Source organism: Dasypus novemcinctus, chromosome 4 (genome assembly GCF_030445035.2).
Source record: "Dasypus novemcinctus isolate mDasNov1 chromosome 4, mDasNov1.1.hap2, whole genome shotgun sequence".
In the NCBI taxonomy this organism is placed as follows: Eukaryota; Metazoa; Chordata; class Mammalia; order Cingulata; family Dasypodidae; genus Dasypus; species Dasypus novemcinctus.
This window is the reverse complement of record NC_080676.1, coordinates 89,448,696-89,464,366: the sequence shown is the minus strand read 5'-3', so window position 1 is coordinate 89,464,366 and position 15,671 is coordinate 89,448,696. Positions and strand designations below refer to the sequence as shown.

Here is a 15,671-nt window from a genome sequence, read left to right as displayed (position 1 = left end):
TGAGATCCAGGAGCAGGGTTTGGGGTGGGGATGGGGGGCGGCTTGACCTATGAGGGAATTTTTGTTGCTCTCTGTCTTGATTGTGCTGGGATTACATGACAGTATAAATTTCTTTTAATTCATAGAACTGTATACTGAAAATGGTGCATTTTATTGTGGATATATATTAATAGAATAAGTAAGGTTGAAAAAGAAAGAAATGAACTTGGGGATAGGAATCATGGATTTTTTTGTTTTTGTTTTTGTATTGTCCTTATATTTGATGAGTGATTCCAGTTTGACCACTCATTCTTTCATTCCTTCAACACATTTCTATTATATCATGGGCACTCTGGGTTTAATGGTGAGCAAAACAGGAGACTTTGTGGAGCTCCTTGAAATGAAATAAAACAAAGCCCACAAATACTTTATTGCTTGGGTTTGTGTAATATAGAGGTCATACCTCAAAACAGGCAGGACCAGAATAGAGAGAGGGCTTAGAAAAGGCAGGTTTAGAGAAGCTGGGGTGCCAGTTGTACAACACTAGACCTGTTGCACATCACTTTCTTCTTGACCTGTTGCTGCTCTACAAATTGCAGATTTGCTCTGTGGGGGATTTCCAGGAGCTCTTCGTCAGAAACTTGTGGAGAGGTGGACAATCCCTACCAAGGAGACAAAAATATTCAGAAGTAAAGGAGGGCCTGTGAGAGGAAGGAGGGTAATGCCAGGAGGGTTTCATGCATGAAGTAAATGGTATTATTATCTACAATAAAATAATACTTTCATTCAATTTTTAATTAATACCCTTGGTGATTGGCTATAGGAAATATTGGGGTAGCAGATTTTCTTTTCTTGGAAATGATCTGAAATACAGGGAAATCCTCTTATTAGTAAATAATAAGCAGTGAAGCAAGAAAAAATTCCCAATAAAGGCTTTACTCAAAATTACAGTGTCTGTTGCATATAGATCAAAGGAATCTGGGACTGCTCCAGTCTGTCTCTCTCACTTTCCCTTTGACAAAACCATTTCCTTTCCCAGGCTGCTTAATTACAATAAATTTTAGGGAAAGTCTTCCAAATCCTCTAAGGCCCTTTTTTCTGCATATCAGAAAAAAGTATTTTCTGATTCATTAGAAATAACATTCATTGATCTGCCATTTTTTGTGTGAAGTGGTCTGTGTGTGGGTGAGAGAGAGAGACAGATAGTAAGATAGACCATGGAGTCCTGACACACTGCTACAACTAACGTTTCTCTTCCCTTTCACCTTCAGGCAAAAACACATAAATAACATTGAAATCAATATGATTTAAAATCTTCCTCTCCAAGGGGTCTCAGCAACTTTTGCACTGCTGTGAGGTCAGCAGCAGTGAGCTCAAGTTCCTCGGACTTAGTTCCAGTGTTGTCCAAAGACTTCTTTGAGTCCAGACCCAATGCAGTAGGAGTTAGGGTTGGAAAGCAGTCTGTCACTGTACTGTAAGGAAAGGCTGGGTGCTCCCTTACTTTCAAGCTTCAAGTTTAATTAGGCCACTAGATAGAGCAGCTGAGCTATGAAAATGCTGGCTACGAACCATGAAAATTTCTTATGATTGCCAAAGCGGCAGAAAAGAGTAGGATATTTATAATAAGCACATTTATTGTAGTGAAACCAACTCTGGACTAAATAACATACCACCACTCCACAGATGAAGGCATAGGACCACCCACATTAAGGAAGCCAGAGAAACAAATCTTTGAATAATAGCCAGCCCACCTTCCCTTTAGTCTCTTTCAGCACCTAATATATATTAGAAACTATATGAATTGAACCAGAAGTAAAAGGCAGATGATGGAGAAATTAGTGGAAGGTTGACTTGAGATGTTTGAATTTGTTTCCTATCCCTTGTCATTACTGTATAGGATTAATGATAAATGAAAAAATGTTTTGCTATTTCTCTAGGATCATAGGCTAATGTAATCAAAGTAACCATTTGTTGGGAGATACTGTATTAAATGCTTTAGAATTTCTCATTTATTCATGCTAGAATTCCATGAGATAAAAATCATTACCTATTTTACAGACAGGGCATTCAAGCTAATAGTGGCTAAGGATACCCCAAAAGGAAGCTACAGGGCTAGGATATAAGCTCAGAGAAGGCATGGACTTTACCTACTCATTGTCCTCTTCAATAAGTACTCACTGAAAGATGAGCTTGACTTTGAACCCTAGTCTATATCACTCCAATGTGCCTGGAGAAGTTCAGCACATTGGCATGTCTTGGGAGTGATTTGTTGAATAGCTTTCAAACTCCTCGCAAGCTTCAGATGCCAAGGCAGGTGAAAGGCTTTGAGATGAGTGATTCTGAGACAGTCTTGCAGTCTCAAAGACTTGGATGGGGATGGATCCAGCTCCAAGCTCAGCCTTTTTTAAGTTTTGTGATGAGAGAAGGGAACTGGGAGAGTGATTTATGCACAAGGAGGATCCTTTGGGAACATTTTATGATAGAAGAGCTGGGTTATTTAAGATTTCGTGTAGCCAGGAATCTAACAGTTTAGGTAGTCTTTCCTACTCTGTTTCTTTTTAAAAAGTCTTAAAGAAAGGGTAAAACATACTTAGTGGGATAATTATCAATGAGTCTTCCTGGTATATCTTTCTGCCTATTTCCTTGCTAGCCCAGAATATGAGCTGGTTAGGAGTCCTGGCTAATGTCAGAGAGTTAAGTATTTGAACACTGTGACTATTCATTGTTGATAGTCCTCACTGTGGAGTGTTTGGTTTTAAAGAAGAGACAGCAACAGAGTTCCAGAGACTCTTTGGGTAAACTCTGGAGCTGGGCTTTGGCTTTCTAGCATAGAGCTCCACTGACTTGCCAAGAACAAGGTTCAGAAGGTTGCTTTTAGCTGTGCTAAGCCAGAATGGGTACTGGACTCACTGAAAGAACTCTGACAGAGGTCAACAGCAGGCAAGTGTCATTGTTTGGGCCATGAATGACCCTTGGTAATATTCCTTCCTGGTTCCCATTTGCAAGACTAATAAAGAATATAGACAATAAGAAATGTATCAGGAGAAAAAGACTGAAAAAAATTCCAAGGATGGGAGGACCTTGGAAAACATTTTAGCTAAAATTTTAAAAAAGTTGATGTTCTGGACCTTGTAAGCAAATTAGTGGGTTTCCTTTAAATTGTCGAATGGAAGCAAGCTTCAAGGATACCTTGTTTAGGACCCTCCTCAGACAATTCTGTGCATTACATGCTTTCAGGGAAAGGCAGAGCCCTGGGCGTACAATCACGCGTTCCTCTCTGATGAGGGTGGGTTACATGACACATAGTATTGGAATTATCTCATATTTCAGTGTCTTGTGAAGAGCTATTTTTTCCCCTGTGAAAATGCTTACAATCCAAGGTATGAACCTAGTTTAACACAGATAATGACTAATATTTCTGAAGTGTATTCTTCTCTCTCTAATGGCTTAGAATCTCCAAATAAAACCTAGAACCTAAAAAAGTTTGCAAAATATGACAAATGTACTTGGACATTCAGAGGCTTTGAGTCCCAGTATCATCACATTTAGTTGCATGGCTTTCAACAATTTGTCTGAATTCTCTAGGCTTCCTTATATCATCTGTAAAATGATAGAGCTAATGATGGTGTCTACCCTCTGAAATTCTTTTGATGATTACATGAGCTAGCAGGGTACAGCACTCAGAATAGTGTCTGAAGCATACTGAGTGAGAGAGACTGTTGGTATTGAGTACTTCTTCCCCCTCCTGGAGCCTTGTTCCCAAATGAGGGCTTACGTCTCTGTTGCCTTAACACTCCTGACCTTTCTCTAAGTCCGCATTCTACTGAGGTTTATCTGATTGATAAGTATGGAAGCAGAACCTGTACATTCTTTGACTTGCCCCTTCTTGACTTCTTTTTAGAGTGAATCTGCCCTTAGGAATCTTGAATTTACTACTGTTTTCAGCTATGCGATAAGCTTATTGATAAATGCCTACAGTAGTCATTCTGTCCAATTCTGGGAGACAGGAGGCAACCATGTTCTCTGATGCAAGCTTAATCAGAATAACAGTATGTGTAATGTGTTTAATCTCTGCTTTAATTCTTTGTGCTAATTTTCAGTTGGTTCAGAACTCAGGAGAGAAATGATACTCATTAATGGGCTTCTTCAAAACTTGCAAAGATTGTCACTGGAAAAACAACAACAGCAAATTGGTTGAATTTAGTATTGGAGAGAAGTAGTGGTGGTTTGATTTGACTTTCCCAACAGGAACAAACCAAACTGTCTTCTCCACTATCACACTTTAGTGAATGAGTCTCAATGCCCCCTATTATCGGTCTCTGCGTATGTGGCCACCACTAGTTTAGCCAGAAAAGATTTTGAGATGGCATTCACATTTCCCAAATCCCAGGTGGAGCATGACTCTCCAGGCATACATCTAATTTTTAATTAATTCTTCAGATAGTTGTTCAAGGCTTACCGTACTTGTGTGGTTTATACTGCAATAGCTTATTACAGGCTCGTTTTCAGATTTTTGCTCTGTCACTTACTAGCCATACAATTTGGGATAAATTATTCAAATTCAATGCTACTTCAGTGCACTCATTTGCAAACTGGGAATAGTAATAATATTTGCCTTATGGGATTGTTATGAAAATTAGATGAGTTCATAACTATATAGCACTTGTTAGGCACATAGACTATAGAAAGCATACACTCTTCATGGTTAAAAAATAATTATTTTAAAAATAATGTGCAAGGTACTATGCTCATTTTTGTAAATATAATGGTGAAATAAAATGGATACTTTCTGAAAGTTTCATTTAGGGCTAAGAAATATGATTTGGTGGCTCAATTTCCATTCTTTACTATTTTCACTCTCTGAGAACCTCCAGTTTCATAAAGTACAATGAATGACAAAAATCAATACTTGGATCAAGAGTCTTGTCTAAAATACATTTAATATTGTTTTATTTTTCATAAAACTAATATGCAATGTGAAAACTATCTAGGTGGAAAAAGCTTGTTTCTGACTCTAAGTCAAAAACTTACTCTAAGATACTGTAATAGAAATTTTTAAATGTTTTAAACCTAAAAGTTGGAATGTTCAAACATTTTTCTTCTACATGGGATGCCAGTTTGAAGTTGTTTCCTCTTGACATCGAGAAATGAGTTTCAACAAAAGGAGGCATCACAAAACAGATGGTTAACTCTTCAAAACATCTGTGTCAATCATTCCTAACAGAAGTGGGAAGGAAAAAAATATAAAAAAACTTTAGAATCTTTCAACATTATCCTACAACCACAAATACGTTGTATTAGAAAGTCATTTACATTCATACAAGAAAATTTTCTTGATCACTCCCTTTCCCAGAACTATTATTGCTGGATGTAAAGGATGGAAGGAAAAAAATAGATAACTTTCAAATAATTTATGTTTAATTAATCTTTAATAGTTTTATAATTACTTTTTTCATTATAAGGGTAACAGAACCACATAAGAGAGGCAAACAAAAATACCCTTAATTTTACCATCATTTAATGATTTAGATTTAATTTTTCTCACCTTTTTCATGTTAAAAAGTGTTATATGTATAGTTTTGCTTTCCCTGTTACAACCAACCTTTATTTCCTTGCTTGGGTGTTCTGTTGTGAAATTATATTTTTAAAAAATTGTTGGACACTTTGAGTCTTTTTACTATTTTGCCATTAGAAAATAGTAACAAACTGGAAATATTGACAATATGTTTTTTTAATGCTTTGGATTGCTTTTTTTGCATCAATTTCCAGGGCAGAATCACTATCACTGAGTCAAAGTATATGAGCATTTTTTAAAACTTTTTTTGCATATTGACAAACTGCTTTTGTCCATCTACCAGTAAAATATGAGAAAATCAGCATCACTCTACTTTCAAGGGAAACAGATATTACCATTGAATAAAATTTTTGTTAATCTAATAAACAAAGACAATACTACATTGTTGTATTACTTTGCATTTCTTAATGACTATTTTCCCCATTTGTTAGATACTGTCTTTTCCCTGAACTGGCTATTCATATCTTTGCCTGTTGGAATCATAGTTTTTTCCTTATCATATTGTGTACATTTTCCAAAGTAAATACATTGATTTTATTGCTTATAGGTGTTGCAAATACTTTTTCATAGTGTATTCTTAACCTTTATTTATTTATTTTGTAATGGAGAATATTTATTTATTTGTTTGTTTATTTATTTATTTTAACTAGATCACAAGGAATGTTACATTAAAAAACAAAATACATAAGAGATTCCCATATAACCCACTCCCCACCCCTCACCACATTATTTTGTGAATTGTATTTTTTTGACGATATATACATCACACACAAAAAATGTTACATTAAAAAATATAAGAGGTTCCTGTATACCTCCCACTCCCCCTTCCCCCATTCCTTCCACACCAATAACCTCCCTCATCATTGTGGCACACTTATCTCACTCAGTGCACACATTTTCGGGCACTGCTGCACTACACAGATAATAGTTTACCCTGTAGTTCGCACTCTCCCCCAGTACATTCAGTGGGTTATGGCAGGATATATAAAGTCCAGCATCTGACCCTGCAGTGTCATTAAGGACAACTCAAAATCCTCAAAATGCCCCCACATTACATCTCTTCTATCCCCTCCCTTTAAATGTATGTTTAAATGTGGTCTTTGTCATAAGAGGTGGCGAACAAGGGTTTACATTTTCTAATGTTAGACAAACCTGTTTATCTGATTTTTAAAATTTTAACCCAGTGATATTTACATGACAGTCATATAAAAACACATATATGCACAAACGTTTTCCATTAGACTACATATTTTGAACAGCCAACAGTCAGAATGATCTACTTATAGTTATCCAAAGATCTTGCTCTCCTGTATTCTCTATTCCAAAATATTCTACTTTTCTCCTCAAAGACTGTTTATTCTTAATAGCCAGCTGCTTCTCTTTTGAATTCCTTTAGCTTTGATTGGCACTGTTTGTAGTATATCTTGTATTGTTATTTAATTTCCTTCTGGTATGTTTTGTGATCCTAACCAGAACATCAACTCTTGAGAATCCAAGTCATAACTTATTGCCCTTTTATATTTTCCACAGTACCTGGCAGCTCGAAAAATGACCTGCTGAATTGGGAGCAACCAATATTGAGTGTGAAATTAAAAAACCAAATATAGGAGGGAAACCAGGAAACTATTGTTTTCAGAAATCTAGATAAAGGGAACTATTTTAAAATTAATTTGCCAAATTTGAATTTAGAAATATTGTCATTAGAAGAATCACCTGGCTAGAGGAAAGTGCTATGATTCACACTATAATACCAAGGACAAATTAACTGGCTTCAGTGTGTATCTTCAGGGACAGGTGTGTTCCTGATCAAATTAGGGAAACTAAGCTTACCCAAAGTTATTCTAGAGCAGGGGTTCTTAACAAGGGGTCTGTGAGCTTGAATTGAAATAGAAAAAACCAACAACGTTATTCTTCTGGGAATGTGTTGGTGCAGGTGTGATATTTATTAAATAATGCACAGCATAGTGTGGACTTAGTAAGGGTCTGTGGTTTTCACCTGTCTGGCAAAAAGGTCCGTGGAGTGAAGAACATTAAGAAGCCCTATTCTAGGGGAACCTCAAGTTCAGGGGCGACCTCGTTATTATTTTGTTGTACATGATCCTGTAGTTCTGTTGGTTATTGATTCTAGAAACTGAGATAGGAGACAGGAATCAAATTGTAAGCCTGTACAGTAAGGTCAGATTTCCAAAATGGGTTTGGTATGGAATCTGGTCTACAGAGCAGGGGACCAAGGACTGGACTTCCAGTAGTGACAGCACTGCATGCTCCATCCTGGGGACCAAAACATTTTGTAAGGAGCTGCTTGAAGTTGTGACAAAACTTTGGCACGTCTTTTCATTATGGAAAGGTAAAGCCACTATTGTAGTGGAGTGGCAGAGAAAAGGTACACAGAGATATATGGGCAGTGGAAGGGAGTTAGGCCAGAAACATAGCCAGTATCCAGCATATGGGAGAAAAAGTATCTACTAAATAGCACAATTAGATGACTTCTCTATATATCTCACTAGCTCATGTTCCAACCATCTAATGGACTGACTTCCTCTATGAACCATCGCATGTCATCAAAACTTTTTTAACTGATGAAAGAGCAACACTTTTTGAGACTTACGTACAGAAAGAGAATTAGCTTCCCTGGCTCTTCCCTCCACCCCACACATTGTCCAAATATGCTAGTAAACTGAATTCTACAAGCTTAGCCACTGACCAGGACTAAGGGAAAAGATGATTTAATTGGTGGACTCCAGAAGCTATCTAACGTCTAGTCTTAAGTCCTCCTCATCTTTTGTCTTTTGCATTGTAATTTCCATTTGCTATTCCCTAGTCTCCAACAGCAGCAATGTTTTAGAGAATTAAAGGAAGTGGTTGCACCTTTATTTTTTAGAGAATTAATACGGGGAGAGCCAAAGAAATTTGGAGAAGTAGTTTACGATGTTAAGAAGGGATTGCAGAGAATGATGGTAATAATAGTTGTGGATTGCTTGTTATGTTGGAAGCACTATGCATTACACTTTGTTTCTTTAGTCCCTACAACAACACTATGAGATAGGTATTGTAATTGTTCCGGTTTTATAAATGGGGAAAGTGATGCTTAGGCAGGTTAACACATTTGGCCAAGGTCTTCTGGCTAATAGGTGGTGGGACCAGGAGTCAAATCCAGGGAATCTCATGCCAGAGCCCATATTCACAGCCCCTATACTATGGTGGCAGGTGTTCCAGGCAACAAACAACAAGCAGGAAAAGTTTAAGGAAAAGTTTCCCCGGGAAGTCTCTAAAATATTTAGAGAGGGTCTGAACTTGCTGCTTTCATGCAGGATAGGAACTTGGGTCTGAAAGAAGAGTGTTGGGGGAAGCAGCTGTGGCTCAATCGATTGGGCTCCTGTCTACCATATGGGAGGCCCTGGGTTCATGTCCCAGGTCCTCCTTGTGAAGGCAGGCTTGCGCGCACCCCCTGGAGAACTGCTGTTCTGCACCCCACGGAGAGCTGATGGCCCGTTCCTGCAGAGAGCTGGCGCAGCAAGATGACACAACAAAGGGAGACGAGCAGACACAGAACTTGGAGTAACACAGACAGCAAACAAGCCACAAGGAGTGGAAATAAATAAATAAATAATAAATCTTAAAAAAAAAAAAGTGTTAGTCTGTTGAAGGCCAGAGAACTTGGATTTGAGTTAAAGAAGGAAGTGAGAAAAACATCTTCACCTTCCCCCACAGATCCCATAATCACCTTTCATTTAATAAACACTAGGGAAGAGAGATTTGAGGGAGAAGGAATTTGAAGGCTCAGAAGATCAAATGTATTGGTGCAAAATATATTTTTAACAACCAAATACAAAAATCTCTGACTTGTGTATTTATAACAGAAATTTCTCAGATTCTGGGTATCATAGTCAGCATCTCCTAAAAAGGTAAACAAGAAGCCTGGCAAAGACTAGAATTACAAATAAATTCCCCACTCCATCTGGAGTGCCCTAAGATACAGACACAGGTAGGCTGGCATAGATGTAGTGAGGTACTTTCACTATATTTCTCTGTGCTCAGTTTCAATGCCAGAGCCCTATAGTCTTTCAGAACTTGGACTTGGGATTCTGTTACCAAGTTAACCCTAGCATTTTGAAGATTCTAAGATCCCCACATGATCTACTTCAAATTGTAGTGGATCCTGAAATTGATCAGTATTTGTGGAACTTTATGAACAACCAAGGTTAGTCTGGGATAGAGTAGATTAGAGCATTTATTATTGAGCCCCTACTTTTTGCTAGCATTGTGGGTATAGAGACAAGCTGCCTTTGTATTGGAAGATCCCAGTTGCACAGACCGAGGTAGCAATGGGAGCCTTCAGATATGTACAAGCTGGAGAAATGGAAGGAGCTCATGTACACTAACAACTGTACCCTTGGTAGCTCCTTGGCTGCTAATGTAATTCAAAAAAGAATATTCTGGCATCCACTGAAATTTGTCATTTCTTTACTATCTACCTAAAAGATATAATTTCCACTGTACCCTGCTAAGAGAAAGTGTTCCTATCAAAATCTACAAGATAATTAGCAGGTGAACTCCTTCAGAATAAGAAAGATACTGTAGTTTCCATAATATCCAGATTCTTTTACTCAAAATAAAACTTTGAAAAAGACAGCTTTGAGTTTACCTTGTTAATATTTTCATTTTCTTGAGGGTCTTCTTCCAATGTTCTATTTTCAACTGGTTCAAAAAAGACTGTGTTAGATCAAGCACAGAAACAAGTTACTCGTATTCAATTTAAAACAAATTAAACCAGGTGCAATTCATTCTCAGTCAGGACCCATGATCTAAAATTGGCAGTAATCTCACTTGGTGGGAAGAAAGGTTGCTTTTTAAAAAGAAATTGAAAATCCTGCAAAGAGACTCTATAACAAGTGTGCAGAAGGTTTGGAAAGTAGATAAGATCATTTGTAGACCCACTATGCCCAAATACTTTAACATTTATCTCTATTAAGAGTGCCAGGCTCTACAGTAACCAGTGGGGACACATGAGAAGGCCAAAGAGTTAAGGTCTTTGTCTTCTTGGAGTGTTTAGTCTAGTGGAGCAGACAGACCAACAAACCTATAAATACAAAGCAATGTATAGGGCTGTGTGCATAGCGGACTATGTCAACATACAGGAAAGTCAGCTAATGCAGTTTTGATTTAGGATGCATTGGTGATGGCTCCTTGGAGAAGCAGTTGAGATTTAAAGGATAAGGAGTTAGCCCCACTCCTGAAAAGGAAAGATGGGGGAGGGCAATGTTTAGTGGCTTTCAAACAGAAGGAACAGTATGTGCAAAGGCTCAGGAATGAGAGCACTCTAGATCTATTAGGTGAACCATTAGTAGTTTAGTTTTGCTAGGGTTTAGAAAATGAGAAGGGGAGATGTTTGGTGGAGTAGATAGTAAAGGTCCTGATACATCCTGTTTATGCTTAATCTTAAAATCAGTGGGGAACTGTGAGATGATAGTATTTCGTGTCCAGATGGATTCAAAATTACTTAATTGTAATATAGTAAAGGTACTGCTAACTTAAAATTAGCATTGTGCCATTATGTGATTTCACTTAAAATTAATTCATGGATATTTTTACTTGACATATATTGTTGGTATGTTCCAAGTTGCTGCATAGAATGTTAACTTTTTAATGCCTATAGGACATTCAGTTGTGTTGATTGATGTGCTAGTATAATGAGTCATTCATCATCAGACATTTTGATTACTTATAATCTTTTATTCTTATAAATCATGCTCAATTACTATTTTCATTCTTTTGCTTTATTTCTTTAGGATAACCATCTATGATTACTTAATCAAAGGATATAAATAGTTTTATTTATATCCTTTTGGTATCTTTTGATAAATCTACTTTATCAAATTTTTACTGGTATCAACAAAGAAAGAAAATGCATTACTTTCACTACATTTTTTGGTCATGGGTATTATAATTCTTTAAAAATTCACTAACTAAGTAGCCCAAATATTTAATTACTGTTTTTTTCTTTAAATAATATCAAAGTTGAACATCTTCCAACATTTTGGTTTCAATGAAAGTTCTCTTCTGTGGATTTTTCTTTCCTTATCTGTTGGTTGGAAAATTTTTATTGGCAGGCAGAATTTGTAAATTCATTTCTATATTTTTAAATTTAGAACATTATTTCCCCTTCTGTGAAAGGATATTGAATTCTATTATTGTTGTTATTTACTATTCAATTTTTAAATCTATTTCAAATTCATTCTCCAAATTTTAGTCAATGGCCTTATAGTAGTTATTAAACAGTCATTTATGTTATGATTCAACTTTTACAATATGAAATTTTTATAAAGAATAGACTCTATTTCAAGGTTACCCATTCAGTCCTAAGGATCTCTATGTCCTGACAGCAAACACTATTTTTATTATCATGGCTGTATAAAATATTTTAATCTTTTTTCATATTATTTTGATAATTACACATGTTTTTTCTTGTAGATGAAATAGAGAATAATTTTAACAATAACTTAGATATTCACTGTCTGAATTCATACATTGTAAATCAAATATGGCAGTTAGCATTTCTTGATACTCTAGGCAGAACAAACAATGCATACAACAGCTTTCAAATATATATATGACTATTTTTTAGAGGGAAAGTTAAGTTCTCACAATTGCTCAAAGAAATCTAACTTACCCGTTGATAGTGATGAATGAGAATGTTTATCTGAAAGTACACAATTTTTAGTGTTCCTTCTGAATTTTTTCATATCAACTGAAGTCTGAACAATCATTATTTTTGTGAAATTTTCAGTGCCTTGTATCTGAAAGTTGACAGAATACAAGTTAATTTCTGAGAAATATATAAGGAAAGGTTTCTCTGGCAAGCTGCTTTCTCAGCCCCTGTCCAAATTTTGGGAGAAAGTAGAAAATATCAATAAATATAGATAGCTTAAAATACCTGGATACATTGGTTTTGTGAAAGCCATTATGCCACATGCTTTCTTTGATTTTTAATTTTTTTTCTTCATTTCTCTTCCAAATGAGAAAAATGATCAAGACTTAATCATTATTGGCTTTAAAAAAAATCACCCAGAGAGTTTTACTGGAGTTTGTTAGATAGTTTTTTCAAAAAACAATAGATTTCAAGAAATCATTTCAGGGAAGCAGATGTGGCTCAAGTGATTGGGCTCCTGTCTACCATATGCGAGGCCCTGGATTTGTTTCCCAGGGTATCCTGGTGAAGGTGAGCTGGCCTGTGTGGAGAGCAGGCCCACGTGGAGAGCTGGTGCACAGAAGACACAAAGAGGAGAGCCAATAAGAGACACAACAACCAGGGAGCTGAGGTGGCTCAAGCAATTGAGTGCCTCTCTGCCAGGATCAGTTCCTGGTGCCTCCTAAAGAGAAGATGATAAGAGAAAACAAGCAGACACAGAGAGTAGACAGCAAGTGTAAAACAATGGGTGTGTGTGGGGGGGGTGGGGGTGGGGGGGGTGGAATAAATAAATAAATAAAAAGAAATCATTGCATCTTGTGGTTGTTTTCAGTATGTTTTGAATCACATTGGTACCCGATCCACAGCAAGCAGGGGTCTATGCCTAGGAGAGTAGGCACAGTCGGGCAGCTTTCAGGCTGCCTCAGGTAACTTTTACTAGACTATCTAAATTCCTAACCAGCACCCAACCAAAGTTCTCTTCTTAAGTATTCAAGAATAAAGGCAAGAAGGGTCACAGCACTGGTGGCTTCCACTTAGAAAATTTTCTTTTAACTATTTTTTCACTTCAGGATCCCTCATATCCCCACCGTACTTTTTCCTTGTGTCCCAAATATATCCTGTAAGTGCTTCTGTCACAGCTGTAAACATTTTGTAAATGTATTTATATATCTATTTCTTTCCACTTGGTTGAGAGAACTCTTGAGGGCAGGCTGCAAGTTTCACATGTCTTTACACTTCAGCACCTAGCACTGTTTGTCATATATTAGCTGCTTAAAAAATATATGCCTAATAAACTCTAGGTCCCTATGTCCATTTTTCTGTGGTTGTATTTTCTATGCCCCCTGATTCCTTCTGACATGTGTTTCTCTTACTCTCCCCCAACACACATACACACATACACAGTGCATGCTCTCATTTTGATTGAGAACTCAGTTAACAGGGGAATCCAATTGACAACTTAAATATGAGAAGCCCTTCATGCTGGGGAAGTCACGGACACACTTAGGGGCCATATCCCAGCCCTCTCCTACTGCCTTTCCTCTTCCTGCTGTGGGTAGATGTTTCAGTTTGTTTCCCTTCTGCAGCCAGGGTTGATGCTAGGTCTAATAAAGGGGCCTGACCTTACCTTAAACCAGGAACAGATAGTTCCAACTGCTTACCAGGGCAGGAACCCTCAGCTGCAGGGCCCCTCCCCTGACGTTGTACAAATATCCTGCCCTTGGCAAAACACATTTGTCCCTCCTCTCCTGAGGTGAGGTAGGGCTTGTGGAGCTGCCACCCAGTGACCCTGTCTGGCCACATTGGGATCTTCTCCCCTCCTCTTTGGGACTCATTGTGCTGTGTAAGAAGGAGTCATTTGCTGAAAGTTTCTGTTGTCCCTGAGCCTGTGTTCCTACAACACACCACAGGGCAACTCGCTTGGCACTTCACTGGTACAATTCCTTTAGAAGAAGTTAAGAAAACACCACTGGTACTCAGGTTAGCATGGGCCTGCAGAACCTTTCAAGAGTACTGACAATACAGTTCAGAGAGAGAAGTCCTTCTGTGATGTATGAATGATCTTCATCACATATCAAGACCCTCTTCTGCTGAGTAAGACTGCAACAAAAATCTAACTGTGCCCCAAATGTGCAGTCTGGTCTAATTCACTGACAATGGACAGGAATAACTTGATGCTTGGGCTACCCAGTGGCAAAGCAATCAAAGAACTCCTGGTATGTGTGTGTGTATGTGTGTGTGTGTGTATTTTTGGCGTGGTCAGGGAGAGGGAAAGAATGGGAGGATGGAAAAAACAACATTATAGTGACAGTTTTTTTCATACTATTACATTGTTATATATACGACATTTTGACCTGAAGAAATGAATTAGTATTTCTTTACCTGATGACATGTTGTAGGAATTAAGGAAGGTGCCCTATAAGCTTTCCGTAACTGACAATCTTCTACAGCTCCATTTATAAGGATAACATAGATTACAGTTTCATCATAAACACCAGTTTTCGCATGCATTGGTATATCTTTTACATGAACATTACATAGCTTTAACTGCATCTTGTAGTTCCAGTCCTAAAAGAAAAGCATGATTTCATAGTCTATTATTTGTTTATAAAATTTAATATAAATTCCTAAATAATTATTTACTACCAATATTTTAATGCAATTCCATTTGGAAAGAATGAGATCATATACTCTTACCTCATAAGATAAATTTTCCCTGACTTTTTTGGCAGTAATAGAAAGTCCAATTTTTAGCCACATTTTATATTCTATGAGAGGACAGCATTTCTCAAAAGCTTCATACAAGTGTGCTTTGGAAATAAAACATGTCTGGAAAAAGGAGGGCATAAAAAATTCAGTATTTCATTCTGTGCACCTATGGTTTAAGGAATAAGGTTTTCTCATTTATATGTAACATTAAGGGTAAGAATTTAAAATATGTAAGATTCATGTTTATGGCCTGGAAACCTAATTAATCTTTTCATATGGCCACATGATTCAATGAGAGGGTCATTATTATTCTTACAGGTTCTGAAATAATAGAAAGCAAATTATAATAAAAGTCTTTGAGTATATACATTTTTATTTCTCTTGGTTAAATATCTACAAGTAAGATTTCTGGGTAATATGGTTAAGTGTATGTTTACAAGAAACTGCCAAACTGTTTTCAGAAGTAGTTGAAAATTTTTACTTTTACCAGTCAGTATGACAATTTCAGTTGCTCCACATTCTTGCCAACAGTTGGTATGCCAGTCATTTTATTTTTAGCCAATGTAGTAGGTGTGCAGTGATATCGTATTGTTCTTCTCTGGGAGCTAATGGTGTTGACCATCCTCTATGTGCTCATTGGCCATTTGTATGTTCTTTCATGAAGTGTCTGTGCAAATCCTTTGCCCAATTATTAATTTGATAGTTTGTCTCCTTATTTTT

General features: G+C 37.0%; 1 protein-coding gene across 2 annotated transcripts in view; it reads right to left on the bottom strand.

The window, feature by feature from the left end:
- Window positions 1-4,900: 4,900 nt before the first annotated feature.
- Window positions 4,901-15,671, bottom strand: part of SLC9C1 (solute carrier family 9 member C1) — a 129,581-nt gene continuing 118,810 nt past the window's right edge. For both annotated transcript variants that reach the window (XM_058296421.1, XM_058296422.1), the window contains 5 exons: window positions 14,940-15,071; window positions 14,625-14,810; window positions 12,225-12,351; window positions 10,200-10,252; window positions 4,901-5,196 (listed from right to left, as the gene is read on the bottom strand). In XM_058296421.1, coding sequence (XP_058152404.1) covers window positions 5,191-5,196; window positions 10,200-10,252; window positions 12,225-12,351; window positions 14,625-14,810; window positions 14,940-15,071 — 504 coding nt within the window. In that variant the 3' untranslated portion in view covers window positions 4,901-5,190. The remainder of the gene's footprint in view (window positions 5,197-10,199; window positions 10,253-12,224; window positions 12,352-14,624; window positions 14,811-14,939; window positions 15,072-15,671) is intronic.